Source organism: Tachypleus tridentatus, chromosome 9 (assembly GCF_004210375.1).
Source record: "Tachypleus tridentatus isolate NWPU-2018 chromosome 9, ASM421037v1, whole genome shotgun sequence".
NCBI classification, from domain to species: domain Eukaryota; kingdom Metazoa; phylum Arthropoda; class Merostomata; order Xiphosura; family Limulidae; genus Tachypleus; species Tachypleus tridentatus.
This window is the reverse complement of record NC_134833.1, coordinates 142,331,409-142,357,970: the sequence shown is the minus strand read 5'-3', so window position 1 is coordinate 142,357,970 and position 26,562 is coordinate 142,331,409. Positions and strand designations below refer to the sequence as shown.

The window sequence follows — 26,562 nt, the reverse complement described above, 5'->3', positions numbered from 1 at the left end:
CATCTGAAAGCGGAAGAACGCCTAAAGGCTTTTCAAAAAAGCTACCTTTATGGAAACGACGATCAAAAAATGATAATTTTGCAAACTTTCCCCTGCTGGACGACTGTGTAAGTAAGATCGAAAAGTCTCTGAACGGATACTTCCTCACCAGAGAGTCATGTCCATGTGAGACAGCCGTTCACGTTTAGTGTTGCGACAGCAGATGTCAATGATGAATACCTCGACGAAATCATTTAACTTTAGCAGAGCCAGGTTCAACAGAAACTTTTTAGAACAACAACGCTTTCAACGTTCTGGTGTCACCAAATCGTAGCGTACCCTCTTATTGCTAAGAAAGCCCTTGAGATAATCATACCGTTTGTTACAACATATCTTTGCGAGCAATCCTTTTGGAGGATGGTAGACATGAAAACGAAGAAAATGAAAATACTTTGTATCGAAAATGATATAAGAGTGGCACTTGCCAAAGTAAAGCCGTGCATTTCTGAACTTGTCTCTGAAAGGCAACAGCAAAAGTCACATTGATTTGCAGTAAATATTCATTGAGTTATGATTTTGTTTTCGTGTGAAATTCATATTTTTTTGGTTTTGTTCTTTAAAAACAGTGATATTATGTGTAACTGATGCATGGTTCATTTTGTGCATCAGTAAAATATCTACTTATGTCTTGAATTTGAAAAAAATCATATTTTATTTTTCCAATTACGAAGGGTTCGGTGAAACTTCCGGGGTTCAGTACCTCTAACAAGGTTAGGATCCACTGCACTAAAGTAAGTAGACATTTATCTCTGAGGTTTGGGAAATGTTCGAATCACGAAATATTATAGACCCTCAATTGTAACCTCCTAGTACTTAACCATTGACCGTCAACAATACTGAATTTACGTGTCTCAAAAGTAGTTTAGAAGATGTAATTTAATTAGGAACAATGAAATGGTTTATTGTTTTAACAGTTTGTGTGTGGATATGGAAAATGTTAAATGCATAGTTTGTGAAGAAAATCTCATGTCAAATAATGAGCATATTTCATGTAAGGGTTTGTGTAAAGGCTATTATATCAATATCATTTTAAAACGTACAGGAAGAAAAAACTGAATAGAGATACAAACCAAATCAACTGGAAAACTTGTGGAAGAAATCATGAGAGTAATGATACTGACAGCATTTAATAATTATTTTATGGAATTCGTTATGAGAAATCTATAAAAATATAAATAAACTCACGTCTTACATATCGTAAATGTAAATTTATCATACCAATGCTTCATTATTACAGCTACTTTAGAGGCTATCGATAACCAAGTTAGATATGCATTAACGTTCCTAAAAATAAAAGAGAGGGAGTAACTTCTGTATTTGTTTATTTTAAATTAAATGTTTTTGGATCCAAAACTAATACCCCAGTTTTTACGAAATTTAAAAGGATATGCAGTCTAGCTTTCGATAAACTTTATTTTATGAATCTGTCGATTTATTCCTTTCCAGGATGTTATAATTGATAATTACGTTTATCTACAATTACAAAGGAAGCTTCATGTATATCATAAAATTTTACTCTGTTTAATGTCAGTTCATGAATGTCTATTTGGTTAAATTTTTTTTTATCTTTATCATTATTTCGTATTGGTTAAACGACGCAGTTTGACTAGATTCAGTAATGTTTAGAAGAGTGATGGGATTCAAATATTTTAACAACCGTTTATATGTCGCGTTACACACCACAATTTTGTGTGATTAAAAATAACAACAAAAATATCTTACTCAAATAATTTATTCAGCATGCTTTAAATATTTCCAAATTGCCACTTGATTATCATTAAAATCTTTATTCCTTCCACGCTTGAACCCGTTGTCATCAGCTGTGTGTATTTTCATAGCCAAATTTGAACTGGAAAAGTGGGATTCTGTAAAACCAGTGGGAGGCCAATCAAATCAATTGTCATGAGGTTTGCCACATTTTCAACTGTAAGGCGACTTCTTTCATGTGTATATATGATATTCATTATTGAAAACCCTTTCTCTGCTTCTGCGGAACTAAGAATATAACTATTGATAATATTTTTAGCCTTTTGTACAGTTCTTGAAATCTCATGATTATGGTGATTTCGAAGGACATTTTTCATGTGGTCACAGAAATCATTAATGCTAATTTCGTGATGAAAGAACTTACTGAATTCATACAATTTGTCATCAGCGTCTTTCAAAGGCAAAAACTTTATTAGTACTCCAAATATCTGCTTCAAGTATGTTTACTAGTTCATGAATTTTATTGTCATTTTCTTGTGCATTATTTGTTATTTTTAAGGGATCACAATCCATAACATTTCACATCGCCTTTAGAGTTTGATGATACAAAGATGGTATCACCAGAGATACCCAGTGTATTTTCAACGTGTGTGTGTGTTGTTGCATGGACAGCCACACTAGGTTTTTCGTGTGTACAAACCCATGATTATAGGTATCTAGTGCTTTATACTTATTTTTGTTGCAATGTAAATCACGTAGATTCAGATAATAAATATTCATGTCGCTGGGGTTACAATTCCAATGGTGATCTTCAAGCTACCTATCTCTTTAATGAAATGTATTAGTGGCAGATGTACATGTTGATATATAGGAGACAGTAAACTACATTTCCAATGATTAACAGTATGATGACAGATTCCACACCAACCAGCATTCATGACAGTCAGATGAATTTAAAAGCTGTAAACTTAAGCGAGATGCTAAGAACTTGACTACTTGTAGTTTAAAAACAGATGACTACTCAAAAAGAGAGTTATTTGTGAGTGGAGACAAAGAGAAGAAATTCCTCCAGGTTTCATAAAACCTCCAGTGGTTTATTAAAGGCGTAAATTTAATAAAGACTCGATAGAGCTATTTTATAAAAATTTTTGCACCAAATATTTATAACTTTATGAAACAGGTTTCGTGTAGTTTTTCATTTGAATTACAACCATCTGTGTAAAATGTAATAGTGTTATATTCTACAATATTTTCCTAATTCATTTATAAAATTATTTTTAGAATTTTCGAGATTTGTTTCAAAACTCTATAATACATATAGGTCATGAAAGCATCAAGGAGTTTTGAACAATATTAATCTTGACTTTATCACTTTTGCGCGAAATTACTTTTTCAAACTTTTTAAATCGAAACGTGTAAATTCTTTAGATCTTGAGTTTTGAAGAGTGAAACTCATTGTTTGGTATTATTTCTGTGTAATTTCTCAACCCTGATTTTTACTTTTAAATTGTATTTTAAAACGTGGGTAATAACTGGAATTTATAAGTTCAACCTGGTAAAACTGATGCCGCAGAACCTTTATGTAGCAATTTATTTTATTGGACATTTGAAATTATTATTATTCAGTTTTCTATTTGGGAGGGGCCGGCATAGCCAGGAAGATAAGGCACTCGACTCGCCCTTTCAGCCGTGGGGGCGTTATAATGTTACGGTCGATCCCACTGTTCGTTGTTAAAAGAGTAGCCCAGATGTTGGTGGTGGGTGGTGATGACTACTTGCCTTCCCTCTACTCTTACACTGCCAAATTAGAGATGTCTAACGCAGAAACCCTCGAGTAGCTTTGCGCGAAATTCCAAACAAACCAAAATCTTCTGGAGTGATTGGGGAGAGGGCATTTGTGAAAGTAACATTTTTGTTATAGTATGATTGCATCTTATTAAATAATCAAATGTTGACTTTTTGTTACATGTTTGCATCCTTGATTGATCACATTTGGACTGTATTAAGTGTTTTGTTACCTTCATATATCTTTTTCAATCAAAGTTACTATTTTGTAACGTTTTACTTTATATTTGCTATGAAAATTCTGCATTTCGTTACACACTTCTACTCTATACCTAAAACGTTAACTTTCTGTTTCGTAATTTGGAGTTTTTTCAATGTAAACTTTCTTCTTTAAACTTTCTTATATACTTTGACAATCAGTAATTGACTCTTTTCCTTATTTGAATAGTTTGGAATAAAAGTTTCTATAATTGTATGTATCGTTCTAGAACAAACAGTCACACCTTTCGAAAGAAAAAACAACAAAAAACACTATGTCTTTTCCTGTTTAGATTTTTAAAATTCACAGTTGAAGTCTACTCAGCTGCAGGGATTTTTTGGACCACAACACTTAATCTTCAGTTATTTATTTGCAAATGTGGTTGCACAAAGGAATGGCTATTATTCCATTAACAACAAACTCCAGCGTTATCTATTGAAAAGGAATTATGTAAACTCATGTTTCCACTTTCTCCTGGTTTATTAAAAGCTGTGTGAAAGTCCATCGTTTTAAAGAAATGTTTAGATCTGTCTTTGACCTCAGATTTGAGAAATATAACTATCTTTTACTGCCAAGTAATATACGAGCGACTGGTAAGGTTAATGGGTTTATAATGAAAGTGACTGACATAATCGTATTTTCTATAATATAAAAGTTGTCAAGTAATGGTGTGCTGAGCCATTACCTGTGATCCTTCTGGGGGAGCTGCAAATGCGTGGTAGTTCAATAGGCACCAGATCTAGAGAAGTTAACTTTTTCTCAGCTTCATCAAATATCTTGTTGAAATTTTCCTCTGTTCGCAATACCCACAATTGCTCAACTGTCATTGCAAATGCTTCAGTCATGCCAGATACTGTCGCTGATTTTGCTTGGAATGCACGATTTAGTTCCTCTAATGCAGCTGATGGATGCTGAGCCATCATCAATCCTAAAACTGTCTTTTCTTTGTGAAATCTGTCCAGCAGACCTTGTCCTTTCACTGCTACATCTGATTTGTCATTTGCTAATTCAGACAAAGAATCAACAATGTCACTGTAGTAATCATTAGCACATGCAATTGCAGATAGACGGCACAACCAGCGTGTTGGACACAGTGAGCGGATGTATTTAACTGGACCATTGTGGCTGTCTGACCATACAATACTTTCAAAGATTGTCTTGTATTTCCCTGACCTCTGAAGCAAGACACCAAGTTCATGTACCCACTGGATAGAATCTCGAACACATTCACAAGCTTCAACTGCATGTTGCATTATTAAACTAGCCTTGTGTGCTACTTAGTGAAAAACAAAGCTGACGGTTGTCTTCTCCTTTATTTTTGCCTGGCATCCACCGTATGCACCACTCATGTTAGTGGCTCCATCATAAGTTTGTGCTCTTAATCCTGACAGTGGTGTTTTGAGTCTAGTCAGTACATCAAGTATAGTCGAGGATATTGTTTCACCAGTTGAATTGGAAACACTGTACGAACCTTGAAATATCTCATGGACGTCAAGGTTTTCATCTACGTATCGTACAAATATTGTTTCCTGTCCGGGGTGATATGAATGTGGTTTTCTTTGACAAGTAGGCCGTCAGCTCAGGATCATCCTCTTCCAGGAGCTTCATTAACTGCAGGAAGTTCCCCTCCGTATCAGTATGTCCACATAATGCTAAACCTTGACGCCGTAAGAAAAGTAAACTTCTGAATATTTTGGCTAAACTTCTTTTGTATTCATCCTGCTGCTTCTTTCTCCATCATGTAGCTGGACAGTCACTGGAGTTACATCAAGTGAACCTTCTGGAGATATAGCGAATCTGTGCTGAGAGGAGGATTGGTGTTCGTTGAATTTCTGTTTTGCCTTTATCCAGTTCCAAAAACCGGTGGATATGAAGGTAAACTCGACTGGCCTCTCCAATTTCCTTGTAAAAAGGCCTCTATTTTCCGCCTTGGCACAATGAAAGCATATGACGTTTTGAGTCTGATTGTCTAAGTGCAGCCATGGGAACTCATCAAACCACTTGCCTTGGAAGTTGAGATTTTGCTTTCTGTCGTGATATTAGTTGTGCGTTTGGATGATATGGCTTTTCATACTGTACCTGTGGAGTGTCAGATTTTTCATTACTGCACAAACTTGTTTCACAACTATCTGGTGGTTCATGATGTGCAATAGTTGCACAAGCATTTTCAGACTCGTCCTCTGATGAACAAGGTATTTCCTCTGTATGGGAAGTTTCTATTTCTTTGCTTGAGGTTGTTGGATTATCTGCATCTGCACTGTCACTTGTAGTACCAGTAACTGACTTGTAGAACTGTCTAATATCGGAAAGTTTCAGACGCTTGCTTGTCATAATTGGAATCTGTTTCCCAGATGACTCAACAGGCTAAAATACAGCCTTTATTGAAAAACTCTAACGTACAACAAACGAAGATAGAATAGAATGGAAGTAGGACTGAACTGTACAATGTATTTATGTCGAACGCGCGAACCTCACAGTGACTACCGAGCCGACTGACCGCCTGGGCATCGCTGGGACAATAATGTGTTCTAGTTACAACACAAGTAATTTCAAGTTTCTCGAAAAATTCTTAAATAATCACAAATATTTTATATTCCTGTTAAAGCTCATCAAAAGACAAACACGTTGTAATACAATGTCTATAAGCACGTCTATTAAATAAAAACACCTAAACAAAAAGTAACAATACAATTAGAGTAGAGACTTCAGGCCGTTGAAATCGCTCCTTTTGTGTTCTAATTATGCAAGAAAATACAATATTTTTACTATCTATGATAAGAGAATATATTGTTCTTTTGCCATAAAGCACCAGCACTTTATTAGAGGGCGGTGATAATCTGAAATTTCATGGATTATTGAGGGCTACAAACACAGGTCTAATGAGCCCTGTTGTAAAATCGAGGCTCAGACTAAAGGGAGCGGAGGGTGTTGATGTAAGGCGCGTCTGGATCCGAGCGGCCCGAACCTGTCGTTAACTGTACACTAAACATACCCTATGGTCAGCGCCTTCAGCAGCTAAGGAGAGTAAGGCGTTCGACAATAAAACCGGTTAGACATGCATAAGAACAAATGGCGTAGGAAAACCGCTACAAGCTACAAATGGCCTGCAAGTTCTAGATCACAGGAGAATACGCTTGAGAGTAATATTTTCGAATTTCATGCTCTGTTCAGTCTGTTGTGATAAAAATTTACTTTATCTTACACTACGTACAAGACGTAGGTAGATTCTGTGATAGTACTTGCAAGCCTTGCATGTATACTTAGACCTAGTGACTGATACTTGCGAACTATCACTTGGATCGAAAAGATTAGAAGTACGCCTATATTAAAGATGTACATTCCGACCACTGAAAAAGCCTACATCCAGGCCTAATTATGTAATTCGATTGGTAAGAACACGAGAATCACAAGAACAAACACATAATTTGTAGTCATATGATGCAATAAAACAATTCAACAGACAAAACTGTAGGGGGGATCATTATATGCACCATACTCCCACCTAAAATGAAGGGGAGGATGTATACCCAATCCCCCCAGGATCTACGCCCCTGTTCATGGGGCTTGTGTATCTCTATGAAATTTCGCAAACTCTCACCATACATTATAAGTATTTCCACTGACAGTTAATGATTCAATAAAGGATCATGAGCATTGAATCGAACATGTTGTCTTCATTTATGCGATAAAAATGTTACATACAAAGCTAGTTTTATTTGCATGTAATACTATTCAGTAGCAAAACAAATTAATAATCACAAAATAAACAAACAAGTATTACGACTATAGGTTTGGAAGCGTGTGTTTAGGACACCAGTGAACATCGGTCAAGTTTCTTTCAGCTATCACCTGTCCAGTAGAGTCTAGAAAGCACAAGCAATGCATTCCCAATTCCTGGTCACACAGTTAAATGTCCCATATAAAAATTAAGGTCTGCCTCAAGGGCAGTTCAGGGTGTAAGGTCTTTCTTTCTCCTTTATATAGGTTAGCTAAAACTGGGGGAAAACGTTCTCGTGGTTAATGACGCTTCCATACATGGCACTGCTAGTAGCAGTTTTCACTTATTTGTACAGTAAAATAACCATGTTTTTTTAAGGAATCGTTCAATAACATTCTAATGTATTTCTGTATTTAATCATCTCTTCCACAAAATATTAAGAGTGTCAGTAAAACATTAACAAAAGCATACTTTCTCTGAAGATCGCGAGAGCACTGAATCTATAGGACTTGTGTATATGGGAGACAATTCGCAACTTCTCAGGATACATTACAAGTATATCTGCTGACAGTTCTCAAAGCTATATTTATAAATTACATTAACAAAGATATAATCAAACCTTCAGAATTAGCAGTCGTGAAAGTTGGGTGCTTGTTGCAAGGACAGAACTTAAAAGTCTACTGTATGATAAACATGTTTGTTGTATGCATCACAGTTATTTTGATAATTGTCTGGATTTAGGATACCTAAGTGGGAATTTTTTATTGGTTTTTGTTTAAAATTAGAACAAATTGATGACAAAGACCATTATAATGTAATCTATATTGACTCTTTTAAAGTTAGAACGAATTGATGACAAAGAGCGTTATGAAGACCATCTTTATTGTCTCTGAAGTTAAAACAATTTGACGAGAGTTGAGGGTGGTAACATCTCCATTATCTTTCTAAATCTTAATTGTAGTTAACGACACATCTTTTATCAGTAAACTTATGCTTCTAATCTTTACTTTGTTCCACAGATTTGTTTGATCATACTGCTACCCTTACCCTTATTCTTCTGCGGTGATAAGCGAACGCAAACTAAGTAGAACCAGTTGGTGGTTTTTGATCTACTGCACTACACGTGCACAAGGGTGTGTTACTTTAAGTAAATATGACACCTAACAGAACATTTAAGTGTTACTTAATGGTCATGTGGGCCATGTAAATTCAAATATTACAAAACGGCAATGATGGCCATAAACATACAAATATTACGTAACGGTAATTCTGGTCATATAAGTTATGTACTGTATTTGAAGTTTTTAGGAGCTGCACGTTCCTGGAGTTTAGGATTATATGAGGTTTTATTAATATATTTTAAACGTGTAGTAAAAGTTTGGTGAAACGGAGAGCGCCTGGAGACAACAGCTAGTACGTTTCGTGTTCCATAGATAACGTGTCCACTTTTGTCTCTGTACTGGTAGTCTCGTTAATAATATTAGCTAATGTATCTAATTATATTGCTTTTAAAATACTTATTTATTAGTAAATTTTAGTTATAGATTTTGTTTCGCATTATCAACTTAATATAAGTATTTGGGACTAACCTAAATCTCCTAAGCTGGTCTAGCCTCGTGAGATGTTATTGGGATTAAGGCCGAAAATGATACTTTTTATAAAAAAGAACGTTAGACAAAGACGTAAAATTGTCTATACTTATAAAAAGGTTTATTTGTATTTTTAGATTCACTCTAAGTAGGTAGCTTGCTTTGATCTTAAGTTAAGATTAATGTAATTTGCATATTGTATGTATGATAAATAACTGTTAGCTTCGGCTGTTATAATCGCAATAATTAATATTTTCACTTTTTGGGCGAATTTTTCTGAAAAGACACATTTATCTAAGCCTTCAAAGTGTTATTTTAGAATACCTTAAGATACACAATGAACAATACAGTTCTAAAGGATGCGTTTTGATTTCCATTGTCTTACTAAAATATATTCATCTTTATTGCAAGTATGTCTAATTCGTTAGCATTTTGAGTCTCGAGTTATTTTATTTACAGGACTGGTTATGTAAAACTATATTATTCCTCAAAATATACGAGTATAAATTGGATGTTCATAAAATGTCTCCTACTACATTCCAGGATCACAGTCTCTGTTTTCAGTAAGGATGCCCTGTTCAAACGTTACTACTTGACAGGTTGTGGTAAGTATTTGAGAATAATACGAATCTTATTTTATTTATTTGTTGTACCTTTCTATGATGGGTTCAGTTTTAAGCCTCAGCTACTTGATATCTTTAATTAACTGGTACTATATTAACTACTTAATTTAACTATTGTTACATGGAGCTTAAACATGATACAACTATTGTTTAAGCAGTTTCAACATCATTATTATTATCGTTTGGTTTTCATCCATGTGTGTGTGTTTATCACCAATATTTCTCGAAAACAGTTGGGTAGATTTGAACGAAAGATAGTATACACTTGGACTATAACCCAACTTAGAAGTGATTAATATTTAGAGGGCCGATGTCAAAGGTAACAGCGAGTTCACGAAAAAAAAAATCATATTTGTTACCATGGAGACCGATTTTGTACACTATTTTTGTTTCATATCTTATACAAAAACGAACGGATTTGTTTAAACTTTGTATATATGTGAAATGTTATTACTTATTGTCCGTTGATGTTCATGACGACAAACATTCAGACAAATTTTCATATGTTTTAAGGACCAAATATGGTCAACGCCATTCAGGTACTGTTATTATTGTTTAAACAAATCAATATTGCTTTATTATTTACTGAGTTAAAGGTATTGCGTTGAGCAGGTTACAAAATGGTAATTTAGAATGCACGTGATTAATGATAAATTTAACGCCATCCTTTTGTTTCGCTTTAAAACATCCTGTACTTATCAATCTGATTTAAAAACATTGTTTTAGACCAGCACTTGGTTGAGTGAGGCCTGTTTCTTGGAAAAATAACGTTATTTAAACAAACCTGTTTCTTTTATAAACAAACAAAATATGGAAACGTACCAACTTGTCGGGATTATTTGGTTTGCGAGTTATTTTTATACTCTTGGTAAACAGGATAATGCTTTGTTTATAATAAGAAGCCTTGACTATACCATTTCTTTCCAACTTGATAATAAAAGATTGTTTAGTCTCAGTTGTTAAGTTGGTTAAGAATAGCGATATGGATGTTAGATATATATAAAATTATGAAAAATAGATATATGAAGTTCAGATAGTAAGACGATGAAGAATATAGATCTGGGTGAGAAGTGGTCGGTAATACAATGAAGAATAGGAATTTGGGTGTGAAATAGTTAGCAAGACGAGTAAAAATAGAGATGTGGATGTCAAGCAGTCGGTGAGATAATGCAAAATGGAGATGCGAGGGATAAGTAGTTAGAAAATAGGTGAAGAATAAATATTTGGATGTTAAATAGTAAGCAAGACGATAAAGAATAGAGATGTGGATGTTAAACAGTTAGAACGTAGGTGAAGAAAAATGATGTTGGAGCCAGATAGTTATAAAAATATGAATAATATTTTTTGAATTTCAAATAGTAACAAGATGAAGAATGGAGATCCGATTGGAAAGTGGTTGGTAATAGAAGAAAAAATATAGATTTGGGAGTCTAATAGATAGAAGGACAAGAATAGAGATTTGAGTGTCAAATCGTCAGCAAGACGATGAAAAATAGAGACCTGGATGTCAAGCGGTCGGTAAGATATTGCTAAATGGAAGTGTGAGGAATAAATATAAAAAAAAAAGGGTAAAGAATGGAGATTCGGATGACAAATAATTAGTAAGACGATAAACAAGAGAGATGTGGACGTCAAACAGTTAAAAGGTAGGTGAACAATAAAAATATGGAAGCGAGATAGTTATAAAAATATGAAGAGTAGATTGATGAATTTCAAATAGCTAGACGAAAAAGACAATAGATCCGGGTTGGAAGTGGTGGATAATACAACTAATAAGAGTTTTGGGTGTTAATTTGATAGAAGAACAAGAATGGAGATCCGGGTGTCAAACAGTTAGCAATGCGATGAAGAACACAGACCTGGATGTGAAAAGGTCGGTAAGATAATACAAAATGGAGAACTGAGAAATAAATACTTAGAAAAAGGTATGAATAGAGTTTTGGATGTCATATACTTTGCAAGGCAATAAAGAATAAAGATATGAATGTCAAACAGTTAAAAAGTTAATGAACAATAAAGATGTGGAAGCCAGATGGTTATAAAAATATGAAAAAGAGATATATGAATTTTAAATAGCAAGATGAAGAAGAATAGAGATGTGGGTGGATGTTGTGGGTAATACATTGAAAAATAGATATTTGGGTGATAGATATAGAGAATGACAAAAATAGAGATTTGAGTATCAAATAGTTAGGAAGAGGATGAACAATAGAGACCTGCCTGTGAAGTGGTGGGTAGATAATGGAAAGTGGAGATCAGATGAATAATTACTCAGAAAAAGGTATGAATAAAGATTTCGATCTCAAACATTTAGGAGGCGATGCAAAATAAAGATATAAATGTCAAACAGTTAAAATAAAGGTGAAAATAAAGATCTCGATGCCAGATTTTTGTAAAATTATGAAGAATAGATATATGATTTTCAAATAGCAAAGCGAAGAAGAATAGAGATGTGAGGGGAAGTGATGGGTAATATATTGAGGAATAGAGATTTAGGTGATAGATATAGAGATTGACAAAAATAGAGATTTGAGTATCAAATAGTTAGGAAGAGGATGTAAAATAGATACTTGGACGCCAAGTGGTGGAAACATAATGCAAAATGGATATCTGAGGAATAAATATTTAAAAAAAGGTAAGAATAGATATTTCTACATCCAATACTAAAAAAGACGACGAAGAATAAAAATACGGATGTGAAACAATTAAACGTTATGTGAAAAATAAAGATCTGGATGCCAGATGTTTATAAAAATGTGAATGAGAGGTCTATGAATTTCAAATAGTAAAACGAAGAAAAATAAAAGTATGGATGGGAAGTGGTGAATAATACAACGAAGAATAGAGATTTGAGTGTTATATATATAGAATGGCAAGAATAGATATTTGAATGTCAAATAGTTAGAAAGAGTTCAAGAATGGAGACTTGGATGTCAACGTTCCATAAGATAATGCAAAATGGAGATCTGAGGAATAAATACCAAGAAAAGTGTATGAACACAACGAAGAATAAATATTTGGGTGTGAGATATATAGAATGGCAAAAATAGATATTTGAATGTTAAATAGTTAAAATGTTAAAAACATTCAAGAATAGAGACCTGGATGTCAAGCATTGAGTAAGATAATGCAAAATGGAAATCTGAGGAGTGAATACTTAGTAAAGAGTATCAATAAAGATTTGGATCTCAAACGATTAGCAAGGCAATGACGAATATAGATATGGATGTCAAACAGTTAAAATAAATGGAAAATAAAGATTTGGATGCCATGCCTTTGTAAAAATATGATGAAGAGCATATGAATTTGAAATAGCAAGACGAAAAAAGAATAGAGATGTGGGTGGGAAGTGGTTGGTAATAGAAAGAAGAATAGAGATTTGGGTGTTAGATATGTAAAAGGATAAGAATAGAGATTTGGGTGTGAAATAGTTAGGTAGAGGATAATAAAAAGAGACCTGGATATCGTGCGGTCGATAAAACAATGCAAAATGGAGATATGAGGAATAAATGCTTAGATAGAAGGAAAGAATAGAGATTATGATGTTAAATACATAGCAAGACGATGAAGAATAGAGATATAGAGGTCACACAGTTAAAAGGTCGTTGAAGAGTAAAGATCTGAATTCTAGATTTTTTATAAAATTATGAAGAATAGATATATGATTATAAAATAGCAAGACGAAGAAAAATGGAGATGTGGGTGGGAACTTGTTGGTTATACAACGAAAAATAGAGATTTGGGTGATAGATATACAGAAGGAGAAAAATATAGATTTGGTTGTGAAATAGATAGCAAGACGATGAAGAAGAGGGACATGAAGGTCAAGCAGTGGGTAATTTAATGCAAAATGGAGATCTAAGAAATAAATTATTAGAAAAAAGGTTTGAATAGAGATTTGGAACTCAAATACTTATGAAAGTGTTGAAAAAGAGAGATATGGATGTCAAACAGTTAAAATAAAGGTGAAAAATAAGATTTGCATGACAGATTTTTATAAAATATGAAGAATAGATATATGAATTTCAAATAGCAAGACGAAGAAGAATAGAGATGTGGGTAAAAATTGGTGGGCAATACAACAAAGAATAGATATTTGTGTGTTAGATACACTGAATGGTAAAAATTGAGATTTCAGTGTGAAATAGTTAGGAAGAGGATGTAAAATAGAGACCTGGATATCATGTGGTTGGCAGGATAATGCAAAATGGAGATCTGAGGAATAAATGCTCAGAAAAATGTATGAATAAAGATTTAGATCTCAAAAAGTTAGCAAGGCAATAAAGAATAGAATTATGGATGACAAACAGTTAAAACATAGATGAAAAAAAAGATTTGGATGGAAGATTTTTACAAAATATGAAGGATAGATATATGAATTTGAAATAGCAAGACGAAGAAGAATAGAGATATGGGTGGAAGTGGTTAGTAATACATTGAAAAATAGATATTTGGGTGTTAGATACACTGAATTGTAAAAATTGAGATTTGAGTGTGAAATAGTTAGAAAGAGGATGAAAAATTGAGACCTGGATATCATGTGGTTGGCAAGATAATGCAAAATGTAGATTCGAGGAATAAGTGCTTTGAAAAAATGTAAGAATAGAGATTATGATGTTAAGTTCATAGAAAGACGATGAAGAATAGAGATGTGGTCACACAGTTAAAAGGTAGTTGAATAATAAGGATCTGAATGCCAGATTTTTATAAAATTATTTAGAATAGATATACGGTTACAAATTTGAAAAACGAAAAAGAATAGAGATGTTGGTGGAAAGTAGTGGATAATAGAACGAACAATAGATATTTGGGTGTAAGATATATAGAATGGTAAGAATTGAGATTTCAGTTTTAAATAATTATGAAGAGGATGGAAAATAGAGACCTTGATATCATGCAGTCAGTAAGATAATGCAAACCGGAGATCTGAGGAATAAATATTTAGAAAAAAAGGAAAGAACAGATTTCTACATACAATACTTATGAAGACGAGGAAGAATAGTATTATGGATGTAAAACAATTAAAAGTTATGTGAAAAATAAAAATCTGGATGGCAGATTATAATAAAAATGTGAAGAACAGGTCGATGAATTTCAAATAGTAAAACGAAGAAGGAATAGATGCGAAGTGGTGAGTAATACAACGAAGAATACAGTTTTGGGTGTTGGATATACAGAATGGCAAGAATAGATATTTGAATAGAGTACAAGTAGAATAGAGACATGGATGTCTAACAGTTAAAAAATATGATTTGGATGCGATGTTTTTGTAAAATTATGACATGTACAATTCAAAAAGCAAGACGAAGAAAAAGAGACATTAGGTTGCGAATTAGATAACACAAACATGGATATCTGAGGAAAAAGATGTTTAGAAAAACGCTACAATAATTGTATTAAATTGTGTGAAGGAAAGTTTTGGTTTTAAAGCGAAGTTTGTAATAGGTTTTTTGAGAAGGAATAGAAATACAGACCGATACACATTTGGTTATGTATGTACATTACGGGTATCAACACTGAATTACAGTAACTGTAGATACATCTTTCCTTTATTACAATGGAAAGGACACTGAATTACAGTAGCTGTAGATGCATCTTCCCTATATTACAACGAAGCCTTTACGTGGTGCTGTTCTATGAAGTTTCATTAACCAAGCAAAACTTCCGAAACACCAGTTCTTAAACAACGATAAAGAATTGTACAATTTTAATTTATACACATGATACAAAAGTTACAAATGAGCGAATGACACCACAATATTTCACTAAAAAGAGTTCATAGTTCCAGTTAATGACCTTCCGTTGGAGAGACCGTGGTAGCGCCTTCGCCAGCCTCCCGACGCCGACGTTCTACACCTTTCGTTGGAGAGACCGTGGAAGCGCCTTCGTCAGCCTCCCGACGCCAACGTTCTACACCTTTCGTTGGAGAGACCGTGGAAGCGCCTTCGTCAGCCTCCCGACGCCAACGTTCTACACCTTCGTTGGAGAGACCGTGGAAGCGCCTTCGTCAGCCTCCCGACGCCAACGTTCTACACCTTTCGTTGGAGAGACCGTGGAAGCGCCTTCGTCAGCCTCCCGACGCCGACGTTCTACACCTTTCGTTGGAGAGACCGTGGTAGTGCCTTCGCCAGCCTCCCGACGCCGACGTTCTACACCTTTCGTTGGAAAGACCGCAGTAGCGCCTTCGCCAGCCTCCCGACGTTCTACACCTTTCGTTGGAGAGACCGTGGTAGCGCCTTCGCCAGCCTCCCGACGCCAACGTTCTACACCTTTCGTTGGAGAGACCGTGGAAGCGCCTTCGTCAGCCTCCCGACGCCAACGTTCTACACCTTTCGTTGGAGAGACCGTGGAAGCGCCTTCGTCAGCCTCCCGACGCCAACGTTCTACACCTTTCGTTGGAGAGACCGTGGAAGCGCCTTCGTCAGCCTCCCGACGCCAACGTTCTACACCTTTCGTTGGAGAGACCGTGGAAGCGCCTTCGTCAGCCTCCCGACGCCGACGTTCTACACCTTTCGTTGGAGAGACCGTGGTAGTGCCTTCGCCAGCCTCCCGACGCCGACGTTCTACACCTTTCGTTGGAAAGACCGCAGTAGCGCCTTCGCCAGCCTCCCGACGTTCTACACCTTTCGTTGGAGAGACCGTGGTAGCGCCTTCGCCAGCATCACGACGCCGACGTTCTACACTTTCCGTTGGAGAGACCGTGGAAGCGCCTTCGCCAGCATCACGACGCCGACGTTCTACACCTTCCGTTGAAGAGACCGTGGTAGAGTCTTCGCCAGCCTCGCGACGCTGACGTTCTAAGTCACCAGTCATTTGATTATCGTCCGTAACGAATACCGTGGATGTAGATGGGTCTGTAGGGTAAAAATGCAACGATGTTAAGTTAAAATATAAAAACAAAATTGCTAATACAATCTTACACTCCATCGTTTCGACACTCTAAAATACGTATAAAATAAATAAAACTATAAACATCTCCTTTTTCTCATCTGCTGGTATATATACAACTCGTCTTTGATGAATTCTGAGGGCTCTGAAATTGCGCATGCTCATAAATATGCCGTAGAGAGAACAGACCGTATGCATTGTATGATAAAGGGAGGTAATGTTGATTGCTGGCCTCGTTCCCTATACATAGGTTCCTTACTATGTGCATATTGGGAATATTCTCTAAACAGTATTATAATTATCGTTGATTGCGCTATGTACGGATGGCACGGACACTAGTTTTAAAGTAATACGAAACTCATCTAAATTTTCTGATCCACAAGTCATGAAAAGATACATATAGTGTCTTACCTACCGTAATCGCTTTTTTATAAGAAAGATACACTTTCTATTAACTTATAGAGCGAAATCGTATACATGAGCTTTGACCATTATGTTTATTATAATACTATGTTAAAGTCTGGAATCTATAAAATACATTTTACAACCAACCAACCCTCGTATACCATCTTACAAAAATAGTAAACAAACATATACAAGGAAGAACCAAATCATAGCTCAGTCGACAAATAGAACTGGCTACTGAACTTAAAAAGAAAATCAGAAAAGGATTGAAACTGACAAAACATAGGGACCCAGATGTTGTATTCATAAAATATTGTAAATTATTCATAAAATAAATATTTTAAGGTTGCCTGATTAAAAACTATAATGATTCTAATGAAATTCCGAGATAGCTATACACAAAGTAGGTGAGTTCCTAATATCAGTCATCCCTTAAATAATGTCTGATTTGAGATTCAGTAAAGGAGAAAGGATTTCAAACGCTTTCAATGTTATTTAATTAATAATGTATGTTCCATTATTATTAATTACTCCCTGCCAACGATTCACAAGCTTCTGAACGCAACTTCCATAAAATTGTTGGGGTTTGGAGGAAAAGAATGTAGTGAGGGTAGTTTTGAGATGTTCATGTGTTCCAAGCTCTTTTCCATCAAGATAATTCTGCAAACTTCAGAAGAGATGATAATCAGATGAAGCAAATTCTGGAGAATAAGGAGAATGATGGAAGTTTTAACCAATTTAGCTCTTCAATTTTTGCAGATGTAATCCTTGTTGTATGGGGCCGTGCATAATCCTGGTGTAACACAACACCTTTACGATTGACCAAAACAGGCTTCTTATCTTTTAGTGTAACATTCAAGCGCACTAACTGTTTTGACAATAGAAGTCTGAAGTAACCCTTACATTGAGTGGCACCAACTCCAAGTAGATCACACCAAATGCTTAACAAGACTTTCCTAGCGTCTAAGTCCATTTTGGGCTGTGCTTTAGCCAGTTTACCTGCACTGATCCATTATCTGCTGCACTTAAAAACTGTTATAAAATATCCATTTTTCATTGATCTCCAGTCACTAACATGTCCAAAAACGGTGAGTTACGTTCACGAGAAGACAGATAAGTAGAAATGTCCACTCTTGTTCTAAGGTTGGCTTCAGTCAAATCATGGGGAACCTACGTTTCAAGAGTTGACACCTTTCCAAGCTGTTGCAGATGACGGTGAATTGTTGAATTGGTCGAATTATGTTTCTGTGCTAATTCTACAACTGTAACAGCAGAATCTTCATCAAGTGCACCAGGAAAAAGACGAAAAATAAACTCAAAGGACGACCTGAACGTGGCGCATCACTTAAGCTGTAGACACATCCATCTTCATAAGAGTTTATTTTATTAATGAGCTGAAAAGGGGAGCTGGTTTAGTTTCTTTCATTTCTGGACAGGTGTATACACGTCTTAGTATATATTGTAGTCATTACAACCTTCTAAAAAGAAAGAAATGGTGATTCCCTTCTGTATTAAATTTTGGGACATTACTAATGGGTTAACCTGATATAAATGAATTATTTTTCTTCTGAAGTGTTCAGAATTCGGTGAAGTGGCATGTCCTTTTATATCTCTGTCTGGTTCGGTTCCATTTTACAAGTTTATTAACTAGTTCTACCTAGCTTTTGTGTTTAGTGATTTTTCGTATTTGTTAGGTTAGATACTAATTGCATTATTTTGTATGTTAGGTATTTAAACATAATTTACAGGATATAAAATGCAAGCAAACATTATTTAGAGCTATATTTTTTGTTCTAGAAAAATATAATACCGGTCTTAAATTTTCTAAGTCCAATAATTTACTTACCTAACCGAGGGACAATTACACATTGGACAAATTCGTGTAACCCAGGGGTTCGGTGAGTCAATGTTAGGTGTTTGGCGAAGGTCAAAACACACACACTGTGTGTGTGTCCATTTCGTTCATGCCCACTTGGCCATCATTGGCTGCGGCTGATCACATCACATCACTTAATATCTGTGCTGCAGGGAACTTTGTGTCTTAGTAGTCGACTTGTGACTGTAGTAATCGTGCGTCATTTTTTTATTTTTCTCCTAATCTTTGAATCCCTTCATACTAACTATGTCGAGCAAACACAGAAAGTGGTCGGACGAATACGTACAGTATGGATTCACGTGTATAACGGAACATGATGGGAGTCAGCGTCCTCAATGCATGATTTGCAATGCGAAGTTGAGCAATTCTAGTCTAGAACCGGCTAAAGTAAGAGAACACTCCCTAAAGCTGCATGGAGATGGAAAATACAAGAATACAACGCTTGCTGAATTCAAGGTAAAGAGAGCCAGGTTCGATGAAAAGGCTACTTTGCCTGATATCGGCTTTGTATCCGTCGACAAACCGATCCTCACAGCATCGTACGAAGTTGCGTACTAGATCGCAAAGCAGGACAAACCACACACCATTGGTAAAGCACTCGTGAAACCAGCTGCGATGAAGATGGCGAATATCATGCTGGGAAAAGCTGCTGAAAATACGTTATTCCAAATTTCTCTTTCAGATGACACCATCAGCAGCAGAATAGATTACATGAGCGATGACATCTTGGCTCATGTAGTTGCAAATCTGATTTCAAGCCCAGCAAAATTCAGCCTTCAACTCGACCAGAACACTGACGTTTCCAATCTAAGCTTGCTCGTTGTATTCGTGCGCTATGTGAAGAACGATGAGATAAGATTTTTTTTTGTAAGCTTCCTCTTATAACAACAACTAAGGCAGTCGACGTGAAGAAAGTTGTGGATGACTTCTTTAGAGACAATGATCTTTCGTAGGATATGGTTTCTGCAGTTTGTTTAGACGGAGCTCCAGTCATGCTGGGACGAAACTCTGGTTTTGGTGCACTGGTGAAAGGCTTTTCAAAAAAGCTACCGTTATAGAAACGACGAACAGAGAATGATAACTTTGAAAACTTTCCCCTGCTGGACGACTGTGTGAGTAAGATCGAAGATGTGTCTGAAATCGGTGACAATTCTGTACTCGGGGAACTGAAGCAAGCAATTGTAATGCACTTAGATGAGCTCGCAAAGTTTCTCGACGAATACTTCCTCACCAGAGAGTCATATCCAGCAAGGGTGAGACAGCCGTTCACGTTTAGTGTTGCGACAGCAGATGCCAATGATGAATACCTCGACGAAATCATTGAACTTCAGCAGAGCTAAGAGGTTCAACAGAAACTTTTTAGAACAACAACGCTTTCAACGTTCTGGTGTCACCAAATCGTAGCGTACCCTCTTATTGCTAAGAAAGCCCTTGAGATAATCATACCGTTTGTCACAACATATCTTTGCGAGCAATTCTTTTCGAGCTTGATAGACATAAAAATCGAAGAAAAGAAACATTTTTTGTTGCGAAAATGATATAAGAGTGGCACTTGCCAAGGTGAAGCCGCGCTTTTCTGAACTTGTCTCTGAAAGACAACAGCAAAAGTCACGTTGATTTGCAGTATATATACATTGAGTTATGTTTTTGTTTGTGTGTGAAATTCATGTTTTGTTGGTTTTGTTCTTTGAACACAGTGATATTATGTGCAACTGATGCATGGCTCATTTTGTGCTCTAGTAAAATATCTACTTATGTTTTGAATTTGAAAAAAATCATATTTTATTTTTCCAATTACGAAGGGTTCAGTGAAACTTCCGGGGTTCAGTACCTCTAACAGGGTTAAGAACCACTGCACTAAAGTAAGTAGACATTTATCTCTGAGGCTTAGGAAACGTTCGAATCACGAAATATTATAGACCCTCAATTGTAACCTCTTAGTACTTAACCATTGACCGTCAATAATACTGAATTTACGTGTCTCAGAAGTAGTTTAGAAGATGTAATTTAATTAGGAACAATGAAATGGTTTATTGTTTTAACAGTTTGTGTGTGGATATGGAAAATGTTAAATGCATAGTTTGTGAAGAAAATCTCATGTCAAATAATGAGCATATTTCATGTAGGGGTTTGTGTAAAGGCTATTATATCAATGTCATCTTAAAACGTACAGGAAGAAACAACTGAATAGAGATACAAACCAAATCAACTAGAAAAGTTGTGGAAGAAATCATGAGAGTATGGATACTGTCAGTATTTAATAATCATTTTATGGAATTCGTTATGAAAAATTTATAAAAATATAAATAAACTCACGTCTTACATATCGTAAATGTATATTTATCATACCAATACTTCATTATTACAGCTACTTTAGAAGCTATCGATACCCAATTAGATATGCATTAACGTTCCTAAAAAAAAAGACAGGGAGTAACTTCTGTATTTGTTTAATTTAAATTAAATGTTTTTGGATCCAAAACTAATATCCTAGTTTTAAACAACAATTAGTTTGTAAACATTCGTCAACATACAGTGTAGCTTCAGTTGTTTCCTGGTACTTTAGTTTCGTTGAATTGCAGAATCAAAAATGAAAATTTTCACATTTACAGCGTGTAACTATATTAAAAAAATTTTACGAACTTTAAGAGGGTATGCAGCCCAGCTTTCGAAAAACTTTTTTATTTTATGAATCTGTCGATTTATTTCTTTCCAGGATGTTAAAATTGATAATTACGTTTATCTGCAATTACAAAGGAAGCTTCATGTACATCTCAAACATTTACTCCTTTTAGTGTCAGTTCATGAGTGTCTATTTGGTTAAATTTTTTTTATCATTATTTTGTATTGGTTAAACGACGCAGTTTCGTTAGATTCAGTAATGTTTAGAACAGTGATACGATTCAAATATTTTAACAACCGGTTATATGTCGCGTTACACACCACAATTTTGTATAATTAAAATAACAACAAAAATATCTTACTCAAATAATTTATTCAGCATGCTTTAAATATTTCCAAATTGCCACTTGATTATCATTAAAATCTTTATTCCTTCCACGCTTGAACCCGTTGTCATCAACTGTGTGTATTTTCATAGCCATATTTGAACTGGAAAAGTGGGATTCTGTGAAACCTGTGGGAGGCCAATGAAATCAATTGTCATGAGGTTTGCCACATTTTCAACTGTAGGGCGGCTTCTTTCATCTGTATATATAATATTCGTTATTGAAAACCCTTTTTCTGCTTCTGCGAAACTAAGAATACCACTATTGATAACATTTTTAGCCTTTTGTACAGTTCTTGAAATCTCGTGCTTATGGTGATTTCGAAGGACATTTTTCACATAGTCACAAAAATCATTAATGATGATTTCGTGATGAGAGAACTTACTGAATTCATACAATTTGTCATCAGCGTATTTCCAAGGCAGCAACTTTATCAGTACTCCAAAAATCTGGTTCAAGTATGTTTACCAGTTCATGAATTTTATTGTCATATTCTTGTGCATTATTTGCTAATTTTAAGCGATCACAATTCATAATATTTCACATCGCCTTTAGAGGTTGATGATACAAAGATGGTATCACCAGAGATACCGAGTGCATTTTCAACGTGTCTGTGTGTTGTTGCATAGACAGCCACACTAGGTTTTTCGTGTGTACAAACCCATGATTATAGGTTTCTAGTGCCTTATACTTACTTTTGTTTCAATGTGAATCATGGAGATTCAGATGATAAATATTCATGTTGCTGGGGTTACAATTCCAATGGTGATCTGCAAGCTACCCAACTCTTTAATGAAATGTAATAGTGGCAGATGTACATGTTGATGTATAGGAGACAGTAAACTACATTTCCAATGATTAACAGTATGATGACAGATTCCACACCAACCAGCATTCATGACAGTCAGATGAATTTAAAAGCTGTAAACTTATGCTACATGCTAAGAACTTGACTATTTGTTTTATTAAAAACGGATGACTACTCAAAAAGAGAGTTATTTGTGAGTGGAGACAAAAAGAAGAAATTCCACCAGGTTTCATAAAACCTCCAGTGATTTATTAAAGGCGTAAATTTAATAAAGACTCGATAGAGCTATTATAAAAAAAAATTTGCACTAAATTTTTATAATTTTATGAAACAGGTTTCGTGTAGTTTTTATAAAAAATTTCATTGGAATTACAACCATCTGTATAAAATATAATAGTGTTATATTCTACAATATTTTCCTACTTCATTTATAAAATTATTTCTAGTATTTTCGAGATTTGTTTCAAAACTCTATAATACATATTGGTAATGAAAGTATCAAGGAGTTTTGAACAATATTAATCCTGACTTTATCACTTTTGCGCGAAATTATTTTTTCAAACTTTTTAAATCGGAACGTGTAAATTCTTTAGATCTTGAGTTTTGAAGAGTGAAACTCATTGTTTGGTATTATTTCTGTTGAATTTCTCAATCCTGAATTTTACTTTTAAATTGTATTTTAAAACGTGGGTAATAACTGGAATTTATAAGTTCCACCTGGTAAAACTGATGCCGCAGAACCTTTATGTAGAAATTTATTTTATTGGACATTTGGTGAAATTATTATTACCCTGTTTTCTATTTGGGAGGGGCCCGCATAATCAGGAAGATAAGGCACTCGGCTCGACCTTTTAGCCGTTAGGGCGTTATAATGTGAAGGTCAATCCCACTGTTCGTTGTTAAAAGAGTAGCCCAGATGTTGGTGGTGGGTGCTGATGACTACTTGCTTTCCCTCTACTCTTACACTGCCAAATTAGAGATGGCTAACGCAGAAAACCCTCGAGTAGCTTTGGGCGAAATTCCAAACAAACCAAAATTTTCTGGGGTGATTGGGGAGAAGTTATTTGTGAAAGTAACATTTGTAGTTATAGTATGATTGCATCTTATTAAATAATCAAATTTTGACTTTTTGTTACATGTTTGCATTCTTGATTGATCACATTTGGACTGTATTAAGTGTTTTGTTACCTTCATATATCTTTTTATTAATCAAAGTTACTGTTTTGTAACGTTTTACTTTATATTTGCTATCAAAATTCTGCATTTCGTTACACACTTCTACTCTATGCCTAAAACGTTAACCTTCTGTTTCGTAATTTGGAATTTTTTCAATGTAAACTTTCTTATATATTTTGAGAATCAGTAATTGACTATTTCCCTTATTTGAATAGTTTGGAATAAAAGTTTCTATAATTGTATGTATCGTTCTAGAACAAACAGTCACACCTTTCGAAAGAAAAAACAACAAAAAACACTATGTCTTTTTCTGTTGAGATTTTTAAAATTCACAGTTGAAGTCTACTCAGCAGCTGGGATTTTTTGGACCCCAACACTTAATCTTCAGTTATTTATTTGCAAATGTGGTTGCACAAAGGAATGGCTAATATTCCATTATCAACAAACTGCTGCGTTATCTAATGAAAAGGAATTATGTAAACTCATGTTTTTACTTTCTCCTGGTTTATTAAAAGTTGTGTGAAAGTCCATCGTTTTAAAGAAATGTTTAGATCTGTCTTTGATCTCAGATTTGAGAAATATAACTATCTTTTACTGCCAAGTAATATACGAGCGACTGGTAAGGTTAACGGGTTTATAAAGAAAGTGACTGACATAATCGTATTTTCTATAATGTAAAAGTTGTCAAGTAATGGTGTGCTGAGCCATTACCTGTAATCCTTCTGGGGGGGCTGCAAATGCGTGGTAGTTCAATAGGCACCAGATCTAGAGAAGTCACCTTTTTCTCAGCTTCATCAAATATCTTGTTGAAATTCTCCTCTGTTCGCAATACCCGCAATTGCTCAACTGTCATTGGAAATGCTTCAATCATGTCAGATACTGTCGCTGATTTTGCTTGGAATGCACGATTTAGTTCCTCTAATGCAGCTAATGGATGCTGAGCCATCAACAATCCTAAAACTGTCTTTCCTTTGTCAAATCTATTCAGCAGACCTTGTGCTTTCACTGCTACATCTGATTTGTCATTTGCTAATTCAGACAAAGAATCAACAATGTCACTGTAGTGATCATTAGCACATGCAATTGCAGATAAACGGCACAACCAGCGTGTTGGACACAGTGAGCGGATGTATTTAACTGGACCATTGTGGCTGTCTGACTATACAATATTTTCAAAGATTGTCTTGTATTTCCCTGACCTCTGAAGCAAGACACGAAGTTCATGTACCCACTGGATAGAATCCCGAACACATTCACAAGCTTCAACTGCATGCTGCATTGTTAAACTAGCCTTGGGTGCTCCGCAGTGAAAAAATAAAGCTGACGGTCCTTCTCTTTTATTTTTGCCTGGCATCCACTGTACGCACCACTCATGTTAGCGGCTCCATCATAAGTTTGTGCTCTTAATCCTGACAATGGTAAATTGAGTCTACTTTGTACATCAAGTATTGTCGAGGATATTGTTTTACCAGTTGTACAAACCTAGAAATATATCATGGAGGTCAAGGTTTTCACCTACGTATCGTACACATATTGCTTCCTGTTCGGCACCTGTGACATCTTGAGTGCCATCAACCATTAATGCAAAGATTTTAATTTTCTGCACTTTGTGTGCTATGTTCCTCAGTATTTGATGGCTGAACATCTCCATTATTTCATTTTGAGCCTGGGGTGATGTGAATGTGGTTTTCTTTGACAAGTAGGCCGTCAGCTCAGGATTTCCTCTTCCAGGAGCTTTATTAACTGCAGGAAATTACCCTCCGTATCAGTATGTCCACGTGATGCTAAACCTTGACGCAGAAAGAAACGTAAACTTCTGAATATTTTGGCTAGACTTTTTTTTGCATTCTTCCTGCTGTTTTTTTTCCATCATGTAGCTGGACAGTCACTGGAGTTACATCAAGTGAAGCTTCTGGAGATATAACGAATCTGTGCTGAGGAGAGGATTGGTGTTCGTTGAATTTCTGTTTTGCCTTCTTCCAGTTGCAAAAACCGGTGGATATGAAGGTATACTCGACTGGCCTCTCCAATTTCCTTGTAAAAAGGCCTCTATTTTCCGCCTTGGCACAATGAAAGCATATGACGTTTTGAGTCTGATTGTCTGAATGCAGCGATGGGAACTCATCAAACCACTTGCCCTGGAAGTTGATATTTTGAAATTTTGCTTTCTGTCGTGGTGTTAGTTGTGCGTCTGGATGATATGGCTTTTCACACTGTATCTGTGGAGTGTCAGATTTTTCATTACTGGACAAACTTGTTTCACAACTATCTGGTGGTTCATGATGTGCAATAGTTGCACATGCATTTTCAGACTCGTCCTCTGATGAACATGGTATTTCCTCTGTATGGCAAGTTTCTATTCCTTTGCTTCAGGTTGTTGGATTATCTGCATCTGCACTGTCACTTGTAGTACCAGTAACTGACTTGTAGAACTGTCTAATATCGGAACCTTTCAGACGCTTGCTTGTCATAATTGGAATCTGTTTCCCAGATGACTCAACAGGCTAAAATACAGCCTTTATTAAAAAACTGTAACGTACAACGAACGAAGATAGCATAGAATGGAAGTAGGACTGAACTGTACAATGTATTTAAGTCGAACGCTCGAACCTTACAGTGACTACCGAGCCGACTGCCCGCCTGGGTATCGCTGGGACAATAATGTATGCTAGTTACAATAC

The 26,562-nt window shown here is 35.5% G+C and overlaps 1 protein-coding gene across 1 annotated transcript in view; it reads right to left on the bottom strand.

The window, feature by feature from the left end:
* Positions 1-26,562, bottom strand: part of LOC143227501 (uncharacterized) — a 148,784-nt gene that overhangs the window by 4,476 nt on the left and 117,746 nt on the right. Inside the window, exons 4-5 of the mRNA XM_076458942.1 lie at positions 15,930-16,289; positions 15,517-15,696 (exon numbers count right to left, since the gene is read on the bottom strand). Of these exons, the coding sequence (XP_076315057.1) occupies positions 15,517-15,696; positions 15,930-16,289 (540 nt within the window). The remainder of the gene's footprint in view (positions 1-15,516; positions 15,697-15,929; positions 16,290-26,562) is intronic.